General features: G+C 40.4%; 1 protein-coding gene across 1 annotated transcript in view; it reads left to right on the forward strand.

Annotated features, from left to right (window-relative positions):
• The window catches only part of GPLD1 (glycosylphosphatidylinositol specific phospholipase D1), a 62,834-nt gene that overhangs the window by 14,997 nt on the left and 34,324 nt on the right, over nucleotides 1-13,513 (forward strand). The window contains exons 5-11 of the mRNA XM_023209753.3: nucleotides 23-133; nucleotides 1,571-1,619; nucleotides 2,287-2,341; nucleotides 7,423-7,530; nucleotides 7,758-7,785; nucleotides 7,878-8,017; nucleotides 11,893-11,958. Coding sequence (XP_023065521.1) covers nucleotides 23-133; nucleotides 1,571-1,619; nucleotides 2,287-2,341; nucleotides 7,423-7,530; nucleotides 7,758-7,785; nucleotides 7,878-8,017; nucleotides 11,893-11,958 — 557 coding nt within the window. The remainder of the gene's footprint in view (nucleotides 1-22; nucleotides 134-1,570; nucleotides 1,620-2,286; nucleotides 2,342-7,422; nucleotides 7,531-7,757; nucleotides 7,786-7,877; nucleotides 8,018-11,892; nucleotides 11,959-13,513) is intronic.

Consider the following 13,513-nt stretch of genomic DNA (forward strand, 5'->3'; position numbering starts at 1 on the left):
CTCTAATTTGCTTGTTTGGCAGGACACAGAGAAACTGGTAGCTTTCTTGTTTGGAATTACTTCTCATATGGTAGCAGATGTCAGCTGGCATAGTCTGGGCATTGAACAAGGATTCCTTAGGACCATGGGAGCTGTGAGTACAACCTTTATGGGGAATTACTTTATGGGAGTGATACTGTCACACCTAAGATCAAAACCTGACCGTTTTAAAAGAAAGGAAAATGTTAGGTTATTCAGACTTCTGCCCAAAGTAGTGTTTGGTTAGAGTCCCATCTTTTCCAATTCCTTTTTTTTTTTTTTTTTTTTTTGAGATGGAGTTTCTCTCTGTCGCCAGGCTGGAATGCAGTGGTGCGAAGGTGCGATCTCAGCTCACTGCAACCTCTGACTCCTTGGTTCAAGTGATTCTCCTGCCTCATCCTCCTGAGTAGCTGGGATTACAGGCACGCACCACCATGCTCAGCTAATTTTTATATTTTTAGTAGAGATGGGGGTCTCACCATGTTGGCCGGGATGGTCTCGATCTCCTGACCTTCATGATCTGCCTGCCTTGGTCTCCCAAAGTGCTGGGATAACAGGCGTGAGGCACCGTGCCCGGCCCAATTCATTCCTTTTATTCTTCTTGCCAACTGGGTAGATTCATCCACAAGAGCAGAGTGGCTAGTGTGTACTGAAAACAGTAATAGATGTGATGTTTTGTCTTAGTCACAAAAATATTTAAGAAATCTTATCCTTTCTTCAAGCCATGTATCTTAATAAGGATATGAATACCTGCCACTTGGTTCTACTTAAAAGTACTACTTTATTGGACTTTTTCTCTTTTTTTTTAGCTTTCTATATGAAAATGTCATGTCCTCAAACTGAAAATTGTGATCTTACCTGATGACTTAGCCTCTGGATGGCCGCCTAGTCCTTAATTTATGTTAATTACATTCTGTTAGAAGTTTCAACTTCAACTCAGAGATTTTTATATATATCCTATAAGGCAGAATTGTCTGTAGTAGCTTTATTACCAGCCATATGTATCCAACTCAGCTGCATATGTATATATGCACATATATATACATACATATATACACACACACACACACACACACAAAATTTTTTTCTTTTGAGATGGAGTTTCACTCCTGTTGCCCAGGCTGGAATGGAATGGCACATTCTCGGCTCACTGCAACCTCTGCCTCCCGGGTGCAAGTGATTCTCCTGCCTTAGCCTCCCAAGTAACTGGAATTACCAGAACCCACCACAATGCCCGGCCAAGTTTTTGTATTTTTAGTACAGAAGGGGTTTCACCATGTTGGCCAGGCTGGTCTCAAACTCCTGACCTCAGGTGCCCTGCCTGCCTCAACCTTCCAAAGTTCTGGGATTACAGGCGTGAGCCACCACACCCTGCCTTTTTTTTTTTTTTTTTTAACTAATAAAATGTTAGTGTGAAAATTGAGTCTATCTGTAATGTATCCTCAGCAGTTCATTGAGTTAGCTGTCATCTCCCACCACTTGCCTGACTGTGGGAGTAAGAGTTGGGGCTACAATTTGTAATACACACCAGATGGTTCTCTTTCTTTCTCAGATTGATTTTCACGGCTCCTATTCTGAGGCTCATTCGGCTGGTGATTTTGGTACCGTTTATTTACATTTGCTTAATTTTCTCCTGTGGTATAGTTCACTTATAATGACATCACCACTGTGCTTTAAATATGTGTGTCTTTAATATTTTGCCTGTTGCATGTATTTTCTATTTAATGTTGCAGTTCATATATAGTAGAGATGTACCTCATTTAACATAGAGATGTATTTCTAAAAACTTGTGTCTATATGTTTTTTTGTTAAAAAACTCTACATTTTGTTGTTGACATGTCTTAACTTTAGAAAAACTTTACTTATACATTGGGTTAAAATTCATTAGCTAGTGTCTCCCACTCTCCTAATACTTTAGCTTTATTAAATTCCACCTTTTGTCTCTAGTAGTAAATTACTTTTAAATATTTAAACTAGGTGGTGAATGGTGTTTATTAAAGGAAACCCTTATGGTAGATATTTCCTTAAAGTAAAACAAAAATCACCTTTGGATATATGGCTAATTCTTTCTTAATGTATATGTTTCACTAAGATTTTTAAAAGATAATTTTTCTTAAAAAAAAAAAGCATGCCTTTACCTAAAACAATGAACAAAAACATGTAATAATGTGAAAAACTAATAATCTGACTTGTCAGACCTCATGTTGAAAGATGCATGCTATGTTTGTCACTAATCCACCAAATGTCAATATTTTTTTCATACCCTAGGAGGAGATGTGTTGAGCCAGTTTGAATTTAATTTTAATTACCTTGCACGACGCTGGTAAGAGCAATGTACATTTAAATATGTGATATCTAAATGGCATTTAGAACTGACTCTTTTTCTTAGAAAATATAACTTACAATATAATTAGAAGTCTTCCACACTGGTAAATTTTGAAAAGCAAAACTTCATGTTAGCATAGTCTAAGTTGATTCTTTGAAAAATTGAATTCCACCCAATTTTGAATGGAGTTGCTGAGTCATAGTTTAACTTTCCTTTTTCAAAATCATCATCTCACCTTATGCTCCCATCAGCTTTGTGTAATCGTTCTGCTGCTTCTGCATTCTCCAGTACTTAGTATTGTCCAGCTGTTAAAATTTTCCAGCCTGTTTGTATGTAATGGTATCTCATTAAGGCTGCAATTTGAATTTCCCAGATTACTAATGAGGTCAAACTTTTCTTCGATTTTAGGAATCATTGTGTTTAATTTTAAGTGAAAACTTTTTCCAGTTTTCAGTCTCTTTTTCTGTTGGATTGCTTATCCTTTTTATTTATTTGTAAGTATTATATATTCTGGCTTCTACTCTCTTGTCAGTTTGTTATTTAATTGTTACAAATGTCTTTCACAGTTTGTGGTGTATCTTTTCACTTACTTTATGGTGTATCGTGACAAACAGAATTTGTTAATATTCATGTGGTTGAATATACCAGTTTTTCCTTTGTAATCCGTACTTCTGATGTCTTATTTAAGAAATCCATTCTTAGCTGGGTGTAGTGGCACAGTACCTGTAGTCCCAGCTACTCAGGAGGCTGAAGTGGGAGGATCACCTGAGCACAGGAGTTTGAGGCTTCAGTGAGCTATGACTGCACCACTGCACTCCAGTCTGGGCAACAGAGTGAGACCCTGTCTCTTAAAAAAAGAAAAGACACTTTGGGGGGCCAAGGCAGGCAGATCACGAGGTCAGGAGCTTGAGACCATCCTGGCTAACACAGTGAAACCCGGTCACTACTAAAAATACAAAAAAATTAGCCGGGCGCGGTGACGGGCACCTGTAGTCCCAGCTACTCGGGAGGCTGAGGCAGGAGAATGGTGTGAATCCAGGAGGCAGAGCTTGCAGTGAGCCGAGATTGCACCACTGCACTCCAGCCTGGGCAACAGAGTGAGATTCTGTCTCAAAAATAAATAAATAAATAAATACATAAATACATAGAAAGAAAACCTTTCTACCTTGAGGGCAAATGGTTGTTCTTTTACATAGACTTCTAAAGCTTTTATAGTTGTATTTCTTAGCTGTATGTATTTGATTTAACTGGAGTTAATTTTTTGTATGTTCTGAAATGTAAATCTACTTTTATTTTTTCCTCTGGAGATAATGGATTGTCCCAGAATGATTTATCAATAGTCTACCTTTTCCTTACTGATCTACAGTACCTTCTCTGTTTTGATTTTATTTCTGTCTTTTGTGTGTGTGTGTGTGTGTGTGTGTGTGTGTGTGTGTGTGTGTTTTGAGCAGTCTAGCTCTGTCGCTCAAGCTGGAGTGTGGTGGTGTGTAATCTTGGGTCACTGCAGCCTCCAACTTGCAGGCTTAAGTGATCCTCCCACGTCAGCCTCCACCTGGCTAATTTTTTAATGTTTTGTAAGAGATGGGGTCTTGCCATGTTGCCCAGGCTGCTCTTGAACTCCTGGGCTCAAGCGATCCGACTACCTTGGCCTCCCAAGTGCTGGGATTACAGGTGTTAGCCACTGCACCCGCTTTGGGTTGTAAATTAAAATGTTATGTGTATGTATGGGTCAGTGTCTGGGCTTTCTGTTGTGTTCTTGGTTCCTGAACAATACTGATTATTTTAGTTGCTGTAGCTTTATAAGAAGTCTTGGCCTCTGGTAGGGCAGATCTTTTAACTAGTCCTTTTTCTTCAAAAGTGCCCTGCCTATTCTTTGCCTTTGTTCTTTCAAATAAGATTTAGGCTCAAGTTATCATGTTCCAAGAAAAACTTTGCTGGAATTTTGATTAAGTATTCATTGAATCTAGAAATGAATTGGAAAATTAACAATTTTGAAATATGGAGGCCAGGTGCGGCTGCTCATGCCTGTAATCCCAGCATTCTGGGAGGGCGAGGCAGGTGAATCACCTGAGGTCAGGAGTTCAAGACCAGCCTGGCCAACATGGTGAAACCCTATCTCTACTAAAAATACAAAAATTAGCCTGGTATGATTGCATGCACCTGTAATCCCAGCAACTCGGGAGGCTGAGGCAGGAGAATCACTTGAACCTGGGAGGCGGAGGTTGCAGTGAGTTGAGATCATGCCATTGCACTCTAGCCTGTGAGACAGCAAAACTCCCTCTCAACAACAACAACAACAAATTACCACTTAAATAAAAAGATTTGTAAGGTATAAGTAAGATAGCATCACTATTTCTTTACTTTTTATCAGGTTGATCGACTGATTATTAAGAGAGAAATTAGTTTTAAAAATCTCCCCCACGAGGGTGGATTTTTCAATTTCTTCTGGTTCTGTCGAAGTTTGCTTTGCTATATAGATTTTGAAGATATATTGTTAGGTACATTCAGTTTCCAAAGGATATCTTGTGAACTGAGCTTTTTATTGTGAGGCAATAACCCTCTTTATCTCTAGTAATAGTTGCTGCATTACAGTCTCCTTTATCAGATATGACTGGAGTTATACTGGTCATGTTTGGTGATATTCCATGGTGCTAGAATAAGTAGGCTCAAGTTAAGAGCCGCCGAGATCGTGCCACTGCGCTCCAGTCTGGATGACAGGGTGAGACTCCAACTCCGTCTCAGACAAACAAACAAACAAAACCATCCAGGTTCCAAACCTAAAGTGTAGGGTGTGGCACATGTTCTCAGGGCAAAAGCTGGTTGTCCCATTTGCTTACCTCCCAGGGTTTTTTTGTTTCTAGTTGTTTTTAGTCTTTGAAAAATTTCTGCTGTCCTGCTAGCTTGGTGATTCATTTAAAAAAATATTTTTTGTTATTTTGTCTGACCTTTTAAGCTATTTTTATTGGGAATGCCATTCCAGTACTCTTATAAAATAAAAAATGAGTCTCTCAATTGTGTCTTTCTTTAACCTACTAAAAAAAACCTACTAAAATGAGATTTTGTTGGTTGTGATTTTTTTTTGTCTTTTTTTTTTTTTTTTCCTTTTTGTGGAGAACGGGGTCTTGCTGTATTACCCAGGCAGGTCTCGAACTCCTGGGCTCAAGCTATCCTCCCGCCTCTGCCTCCCTGAGGGCTGGGAGGTTGTAATTTTTATCTTGCTTATTCTGAGAATTTTTAAATTAAAAGATGATTCAGTATAAATCTGATTTTTAAATGCTGCTCTTTCCAACTGAAATAACTAATATTTGTGAACCAAAAGCCTGATTTAGAATTCTCTTCATTGCTTTATACTGTAAACCAAGAAGTCTCAATCAATTTAGGGGGTTTGTTTTGCCAAGATTAAGGACACACCCATGACACAGCCTCAGGAGATGCTGATGACAACATGTGCCCAAGGCAGTTGGAGCACATCTTGGTTATCTATACATTTTAGGGAGACATGGGACATCAATCAATATATGTGAAAAGGCTGTTGGCCAGTTAGCTCAGTTGATTAGAGTGTGGTGCTAATGACACCAGGGTTGCGGGTTCAGTCCACTTACAGGCTAATTGTTTTGGCCAGGCACGGTGGTGCATGCCTGTAGTCTCAGCTACTTGGGAGACTGAGGCGGGAGAATTGCTTGAACTTAAAGGGTGGTGGTTGCAGTGAACTGAGATTGCACCACTGCACTCCAGCCTGGGTGACAGAGTGAGACTCCATCTCAAAAAAAAAAAAAAATTAAATAGCTAAAATATCCTTTGGTTCAGTCCAGAAAGACGGGACAACTCAAAGCGGGGGAGGAGGCTTCCAGGTCATAGTAGATACAAGGCATTCTTCCGGGTTTCCAATTAGCCTTTCACTGAATATACAATTTACAGGAATAGTGTTACTTATGCTGTAGTCTGGTTTAGTGAAACAATTAGGCCAAGGAAGCAATCAGATATACGTTTGTCTCAGGTGAGCAGAGGGATGATTTTTGAGTTCTGTCTGTCCTTTGCCCACAGGAATTTCCTTGTAGGCAAATTATGAGGGAGGTATGTAGTTTTTTAAGCTTTTAATTCCTTGTAGGCAAATTGTGAGGGAGGTATGTAGCTTTTTAATCTCACTTAGAAATAGATCGGGAGGGCCTGGTGCGGTGGCTCACGCCTGTAATCCCAGCACTTTGGGAGGCTGAGGCGGGTGGATCACCTGAGGTTGGGAGTTCGAGACCAGCCTGACCAACATGGAGAAACCCCATGTCTATTAAAAATATAAAATTAGCTGGGCATGGTGGCACATGCCTGTAATCCCAGCTACTCGGGAGGCTGAGGCAGGGGAATTGCTTGAACCCGGGAGGCGGAGGTTGTGGTGAATGGAGATTGCACCATTGCACTCCAGCCTCGGCAACAAGAGTGAAACTCCATCTCCAAAAAAAAACCAACAAAAAACCATACACGCAGGAATAGATTGGGAGGCAGGTTTGCCCTATGCAGTTCCCAGCTTGACTTTTCCCTTTAGTTTAGTGATGTTGGGGTTCTGAGATTTATTTTCCTTTCACAATACTTTTATACTTTGTTATGCTTTTTTGTATACTTTGTGTACTCTGAAATTAAGATGTCAGGGTGAGGAGGCATTTTTATAATAGTGTTTTTAAAATAATTTTTCTTTTCAATTCAACTTGAAACAATGAAACTACTTTAAATTACTTCTAGAAAGAACTCTGAATTCACAAAATTAACCACTCCTTTTGTATGTTATAGTTTCCAATCTGAGTATACCTACATAAATGTTTGATTAAGTTACCAGTTGTTTGCTCTGCATCATTGGGCCAATTATTTAGCTTTTCTGTGCCTTAATCATTTCTTCTTATGTAAAATGGGAATGTGATAGTACTAACCACCTGATGTCATTGCTAGGATTAAATAACTAGTGCATGTAAAGACTTTTACATGGTGCCTGGCACAAGATAATCATGGAATAACTGGTAGCTGCTGCTGCTGCTGTTACTATTTTCAGCTTCAGAATCAAAACAACTCATATATTATTCTGCATTTTTCAGGTATGTGCCAGTCAAAGATCTACTGGGAATTTATGAGAAACTCTATGGTCGAGAAGTCATCACTGAAAATGTAATTGTTGATTGTTCACATATCCAGTTCTTAGAAATGTAAGTGTAACTCAGAGGACAATTTGCAGCTGATTTTGTTGTGACTTCCTTAGCACAGTTTTTATGTTTTTGTTTCCTGAGACTGGATTTCGGATTTATGGATTCTGCTTATTCAAAGGCAGTTGCAGGACAGTGGATAAGGACGGATGGAACTTTTTCTTCATTATTTGCTTCATTTCTCTGTTAGAAACTGCAACTCACAGCCAAAATTATTGTTTATGTTGCAGGTATGGTGAGATGCTAGCTGTTTCCAAGGTAAAGTCTTCATTCTTCCCAATCTTAAAGGATTATAAAGATACCAGGAATAGTACCATATGTATTTTATTTTTTCTTTCTCTCTGCCATAGTTATATCCCACTTACTCTACAAAGTCCCCGTTTTTGGTGGAACAATTCCAAGAGTATTTTCTTGGAGGACTGGATGATATGGCGTTTTGGTCCACTAATATTTACCATCTAACAAGCTTCATGTTGGAGAATGGGACCAGGTGAATTCATATTCCATTTCTATTACTAATCAGTCCCTGCCTTTTTACCCCATCCCCCAACATAACTCTCAGGTTTTTCAACTGATCACATAAAAACAAAACAAAAGAATCTCATGAAGTGCTTTCTTAACCTATTCAAAGAGGTAAAGAATGGAAACTCAGTAATCTTATAAACCCGGCTGGTTCCCATCCAGTTGGCTTGGTTGATGCCTCTTGTGTTTTTGAAATAGAGAGACAGTTATTGCAAAATTTGGGGCCTGTGAGAAATGGCTCAGCCAGGCAGGAATCAGTCTCCATAGGTGTGCTCCATTTGTTTCTTTCTTTTTATTTTGAGACATTCGTGCTCTGTTGCTCAGGTTGGAGTACAGTGGCACGATCTTGGCTCACTGCAGCCTCTGTCTCCCAGATTCAAGGGAGTCTCGTGCCTCAGCCTCCTAATCAGCTGGGACTGCAGGTGTGCACCACCATCCCTGGCTAAGTTTTTTGTATTTTTAGTACAGATAGGGTTTCACCATATTGGCCAGGCTGGTCTCTAACTCCTGGCCTCAAGTGATCCACCTGCCATGGCCTCCCAAAGTGCTGGGATTACAGGTGTGAGCCACTGTACCTGCAGGTCCCAGAGTGGCTGTGTTCTTGCTGTAGCGAGCAGCAGTGATGTGATGACACACCTCTCCACCCTGACTACACTCGCAGGGTTTGAGGGTGTCAAAGGATACTAAACAAAAACATACTAAAAAAAAAAAAAAAAAAAAAAAAAAAAAAAAGAAGCAAACAGAGCGGTAGCCACATAACCCCGCCACACACTCCAACACAAAATGAAAAATAAATGCATTTGTAAAACATTCTGTTGAAATTTGACATCTAGCCCAGATGGGATAGCTGCTGAACCTCCAGTTCCTTTTCTTCTTCTAAGCATGCTCAGGACAAGTGTTAATCATAAACTCAGCCCAAATATAGGTCAGGTACACTGTGATTGTCCCCACTTCTAGCTGTAGTAGATCATTAGATTCTTACAGAGTCTTACACCACCCCTAGATCAGAGGGAGCCAAGGTTCTTCTGATAACCCATTTATTTCTTTTTCTTTTCTTTTTTTTTAAGAGCACATGTGTTTTTGTTTTTTATTTTTGAGATGGGGTCTTGTTCTGTCACCCAGGCTGGAGTACAGTGGCATGATCTCAGCTCACGACTACCTCCACTTCCTGGGCTCAAGTGATTCTCATGCCTCATCCTTGAGTACCTGGGACCACAGGCTCACACCACCGCACCAGGCTAATTGTAGTTTTGGTGGAGACGGGGTTTTCCCATGTTGCCCAGGCTGGTCTCCACTTCCTGAGATCCAAGTGATCCACCCACCTCGGACTCCCAAAGTGCTGGGATTACAGGCATGAGCCACCACGCCTAACTGGAGAACCCATTTCTTTTTTTTCTTCTTTCTTCTTCTTCATTTTTTTTTTTTTTTTTTTTTTTTTTGATACAGAGTCTCTCTCTGTCGCCCAGGCTGGAGTGCAGTGCATGATCTCGGCTGACTGCAACCTCCACCTCCCAGGTTCAAGTGATTTTCCTGCCTCAGCCTCCCGAGTAGTTGTGACTACAGGCACGCACCACCCCATCCAGCTAATTTTTGTATTTTTAGTAGAGACAGAGTTTTGCCATGTTTGTTGGCCAGTCTGGTCTCCATCTCCTGACTTTAAGTGATCCACCCACCTCTGCCTCCCAAAGTGCTTAGATTACAGGCGTGAGCCACTACGCCTGGCCCAGAGAACCCATTTCTGACCATACTATTGGACTTGGAGCCTCTCCCTACTGCTGACCTGAACCAGGTTGGGATGTGGGTGTCGCTAGGAAGCACGGGGCAGCCCCTGAATCAGGGAAAGGGCAGAGTGGGAAGCTTAGGCTGTACCACCAGCAGTGGGAAAGAGGGTTCTCTGGGCAGGACCTGTGCCTGGGAGACTGTTCCAGGTCAGGATCATAGCAGAGTTGGCTGTTTGTAAGTTGGAATGGCCTACAGAATGTAGGTCTAGAATATTATACTGGGTGATGATCCTTTACCCTTATGAACATTTGCTAGTTACCAAACAATGTTAACCATAATTACATGTTGTGTTGATTTGAAACAAAATTCCCTTTGATGACAAATTTGACCTTAGCTTGGTACATAATAAACTTGTTTTTAACACTCAGTGAGTAACAATTTGGCAGGGATAGCAATCTCATATGAATGCCACTTTTAATAGTGAAATAAACCTCAACTAAAATCCCCAAGCTGTCCTGTGGATGTGGGTTTTTAGGTGCATACTGCTGTGGTTGTACAGAATTTAAGAGATCTGCCACTCACTACTGAGTTATCTGGAACAAGTTGCTAAACCTTCCAAAATCTTATTTCCTCACCTGTAAAATTGGGACAGCAATACTATTTTCATCATAGGATTTTTGTGAGGAGTAAATTAGATCAGTCACGTAAAGGGTTTAGCATAGAGTAAGCACTTACTAAGTGTTGATTACTATTATTATTATTATTAGAAGGAAGCAAAGCTTATATTGGAAGGACTCATTGCTGAGTGGTTGACCTGCACTTATTTGTTTTTTATAATCCAGACTGGAAAACATTTTTTGGTGTTCATTTTTGATTTGGTTCTCCAAATAGCTAAGGAAAGATGTATAGCTGGACCTTATTCTTTCATTAGGAAAAGATAATTGAGAACATATTTCTTGTCTCTTGATCCCTGTTCTAATTTACCAAGGTAAAAAATTCCATGAGTTGATTGCTTCTTTGCATACATATACAAAGAAAGATTCATCAGAATTTATGAAAATTTATGGGAAATTCAGAGAAGTCTCCAAAAAGAGACCACACACAAAAATTCATAACAGAAAGGAAAACACATATATGCTCATATTAACAGGCATTTCCTAGCTTACTAATGACAGGTTATCTTCCAAAACTCACTTATGTTATTTGGAACTTACGGTATATTTTCCCAAAAAAGCAATGAAATAGTGGTAGTTACATTCCCAGCCAGAACTCTACTCACCTCAAACTCTATTTGAAAGTACAGTGCTAACGCCGTAAGGCTGCCTTCTGCATCCTGTGGTGGAGAAGAAAAGGTTCAAAGAGAGAACCTTTTCCTCAGCTCAAACCTGGCTAGAGAAATGTTTTGGTAGGAAGAGTTTGCCTTCAGCTTTTTCCCACCTCCTTTTGGAATTCCTTTTTCGGCAGCTAATTTTCCTCATCCCTACACTCCACATTACTTCTGTATTATGCCAGCCTCCCTCAGTGACCTCCGTGCAAATCGTTTTAAGATAGTCTTCATTCCAGAATACTCTTCTTATGTTAATACCTACTTCCTCAATGCTTGTGTTCAGTGTTGGGGGAAAGCCTCCCCCAATGTCAGAGTGTATCTCTTACGTTCTCAGAAGCTTTTTCACTTGTAAAAGGGGATCCTTCATTAGCTATTTAATTATTGAAATTACGGATTTTTTTAAAGAAATGAAATGGAGAAATTCTGACACATTTAGGCATAAATGTGTATAATTGGGCAGAAGGTGACATAATTGGGAACCAGTTTTGATCACAGTCTCAAATTCTGAGACGTTTCATGTTAGCGTGGAACAGCTCAGCAGGTGGAGCGGGGAGGGAAGAGAAAGGCTGAGTCTGGGGTGACTGGCAGTGTGGGGCTGCCTGGATTACCATGATAGTGACAGCCGTCAGCCTATCCACCCTTTCTGGGAGAACATGGGCTCTTACTTGGTCCTGTTTGGCTAGATAATGAATACTTTAAGCCTTTGGGAGCTGATTGAAGCGCACTACCTATTCTCGGTAAAATTCATGCTTGTGAGGTAGACAAATGCCTAACTCATTTGACTGTTTCCCCAGTGACTGCAACCTACCTGAGAACCCTCTGTTCATTGCATGTGGTGGCCAGCAAAACCACAGCCAGGGGTAAGTGGATTCCAAAATTGTTCATAGAAGAAGGACATCTCGCCTGAAGGGGATCCCCTATGGAGGTTGAGAACATGGGATTTGTTGAGAGACAGCTGTAGGTTCAGCTTCCAGATTTGTCACTTGCAGCTGTGTGATTTTTAAAGAAGCTGCTTGATTTTTGGAGCTATAGCTTCCTCCTTTTGCAAAACGGAAAAAACACCTCAGCACTTCCACAATTATGGTGTGGATGACGTGCAGTGGTGGACGTAAAGCAATTTGCACATACTGAGTTGCTCATTAAATGGTAAGTAGTGGCTGGGCACAGTGGCTCATACCTGTAATCCTAGCACTGTGGGAGGCTGAGGCAGGAGGATCCCTTAAGTCCAGGGGTTCAGGACCAGACTCGGCAACATAGTGAGACCCCTATATCTACAAAAAAATGAACAAAATTAGCCAGGCGTGGTGGTGTGTGCCTGTAGTCCCAGCTACTTGGGAGGCTGAGGTGGGAGGATTGCTTGAGCCTAGGAGGTTGAGGCTGCAGTGAGCTGAGATCACGCCAATGCATTCCAGTCTAGGCAACAGAGTGACACCCTGTTTCAAAAAAAGAAAAAAGAAATGTAGTTAATATTATTATAACTATCAATATTATTGTCTTACTCATAAACTTTACCCAGATTTTACCATGAAAATGTATTTATCAGTGAGACAGTGTGGGGAGAAGCCCTCTGTGGTAAGGGCCAGAGGCCTGATTTGCATTTTAAGAAATGATATTTTCTGCTGGAGTCAGGTACCAACCACCAGTCATTTATGCATTCATTTAATAAGTTATTAATATTATAAATACGTATATATTTATTATTAATAAAATATAACAGTAAAATAATACAAACAATAAATTATCATTTATGAATCAGTAGGTGCCAGGAACTGTCTCAGGCACTAGAGATATCATTGTGAACAAGACAGAAACGGTTCCTGCTCTCAGGTATATGGCCTGGAAAGTACTAAACAAGTTAATTGTGGACATTGTGAAGTGTTAGGAAGAAAAAATGCAAGGTGCTCTGGGGATTTGCCACAGAGCGTCCTGGCGTGGGCACAGGAGAGCTCTCCTTGAAGAAGTGATGGCTTAACTGAGATATTTAAGGATGGTCAAGAGTGAGATACTAAAAAATAGAGTATTGCAATGAAAGGTGCTGAGAGGAATGATCTTAGCACTTTGGAAGAATGAAAATTACACAGAAAGGGCTCAGTGAAGTCCTCATTGTTGGTTCTATTTGAATTGGATAAGGTTTGTTGTTGTTGTTGTTTTTTCCTAGCAAACCATTCCTTCAGCATACTTTTGTTGTTTTTTAATCACATTGGACACCTTTCGATTAGGCTTGCAATCTTTCTTCGGGTTGTCAGAACCCTGACACTAGTTGGTGTCGTGCCCAGGGCCCTGTCACTTACAGCTGTTGTCCACTCCCTACTTCAGTCATTTCCGAAGCCTCTCTGGCTCCCTGAGTCATCTGCTTTATGGCTGGTTGACATATCTGAATGTGGAAATGTATTTTTTTTTTTTTTTTTTTTTTTT

This window comes from Piliocolobus tephrosceles, chromosome 5 (assembly GCF_002776525.5).
Source record: "Piliocolobus tephrosceles isolate RC106 chromosome 5, ASM277652v3, whole genome shotgun sequence".
In the NCBI taxonomy this organism is placed as follows: Eukaryota; Metazoa; Chordata; class Mammalia; order Primates; family Cercopithecidae; genus Piliocolobus; species Piliocolobus tephrosceles.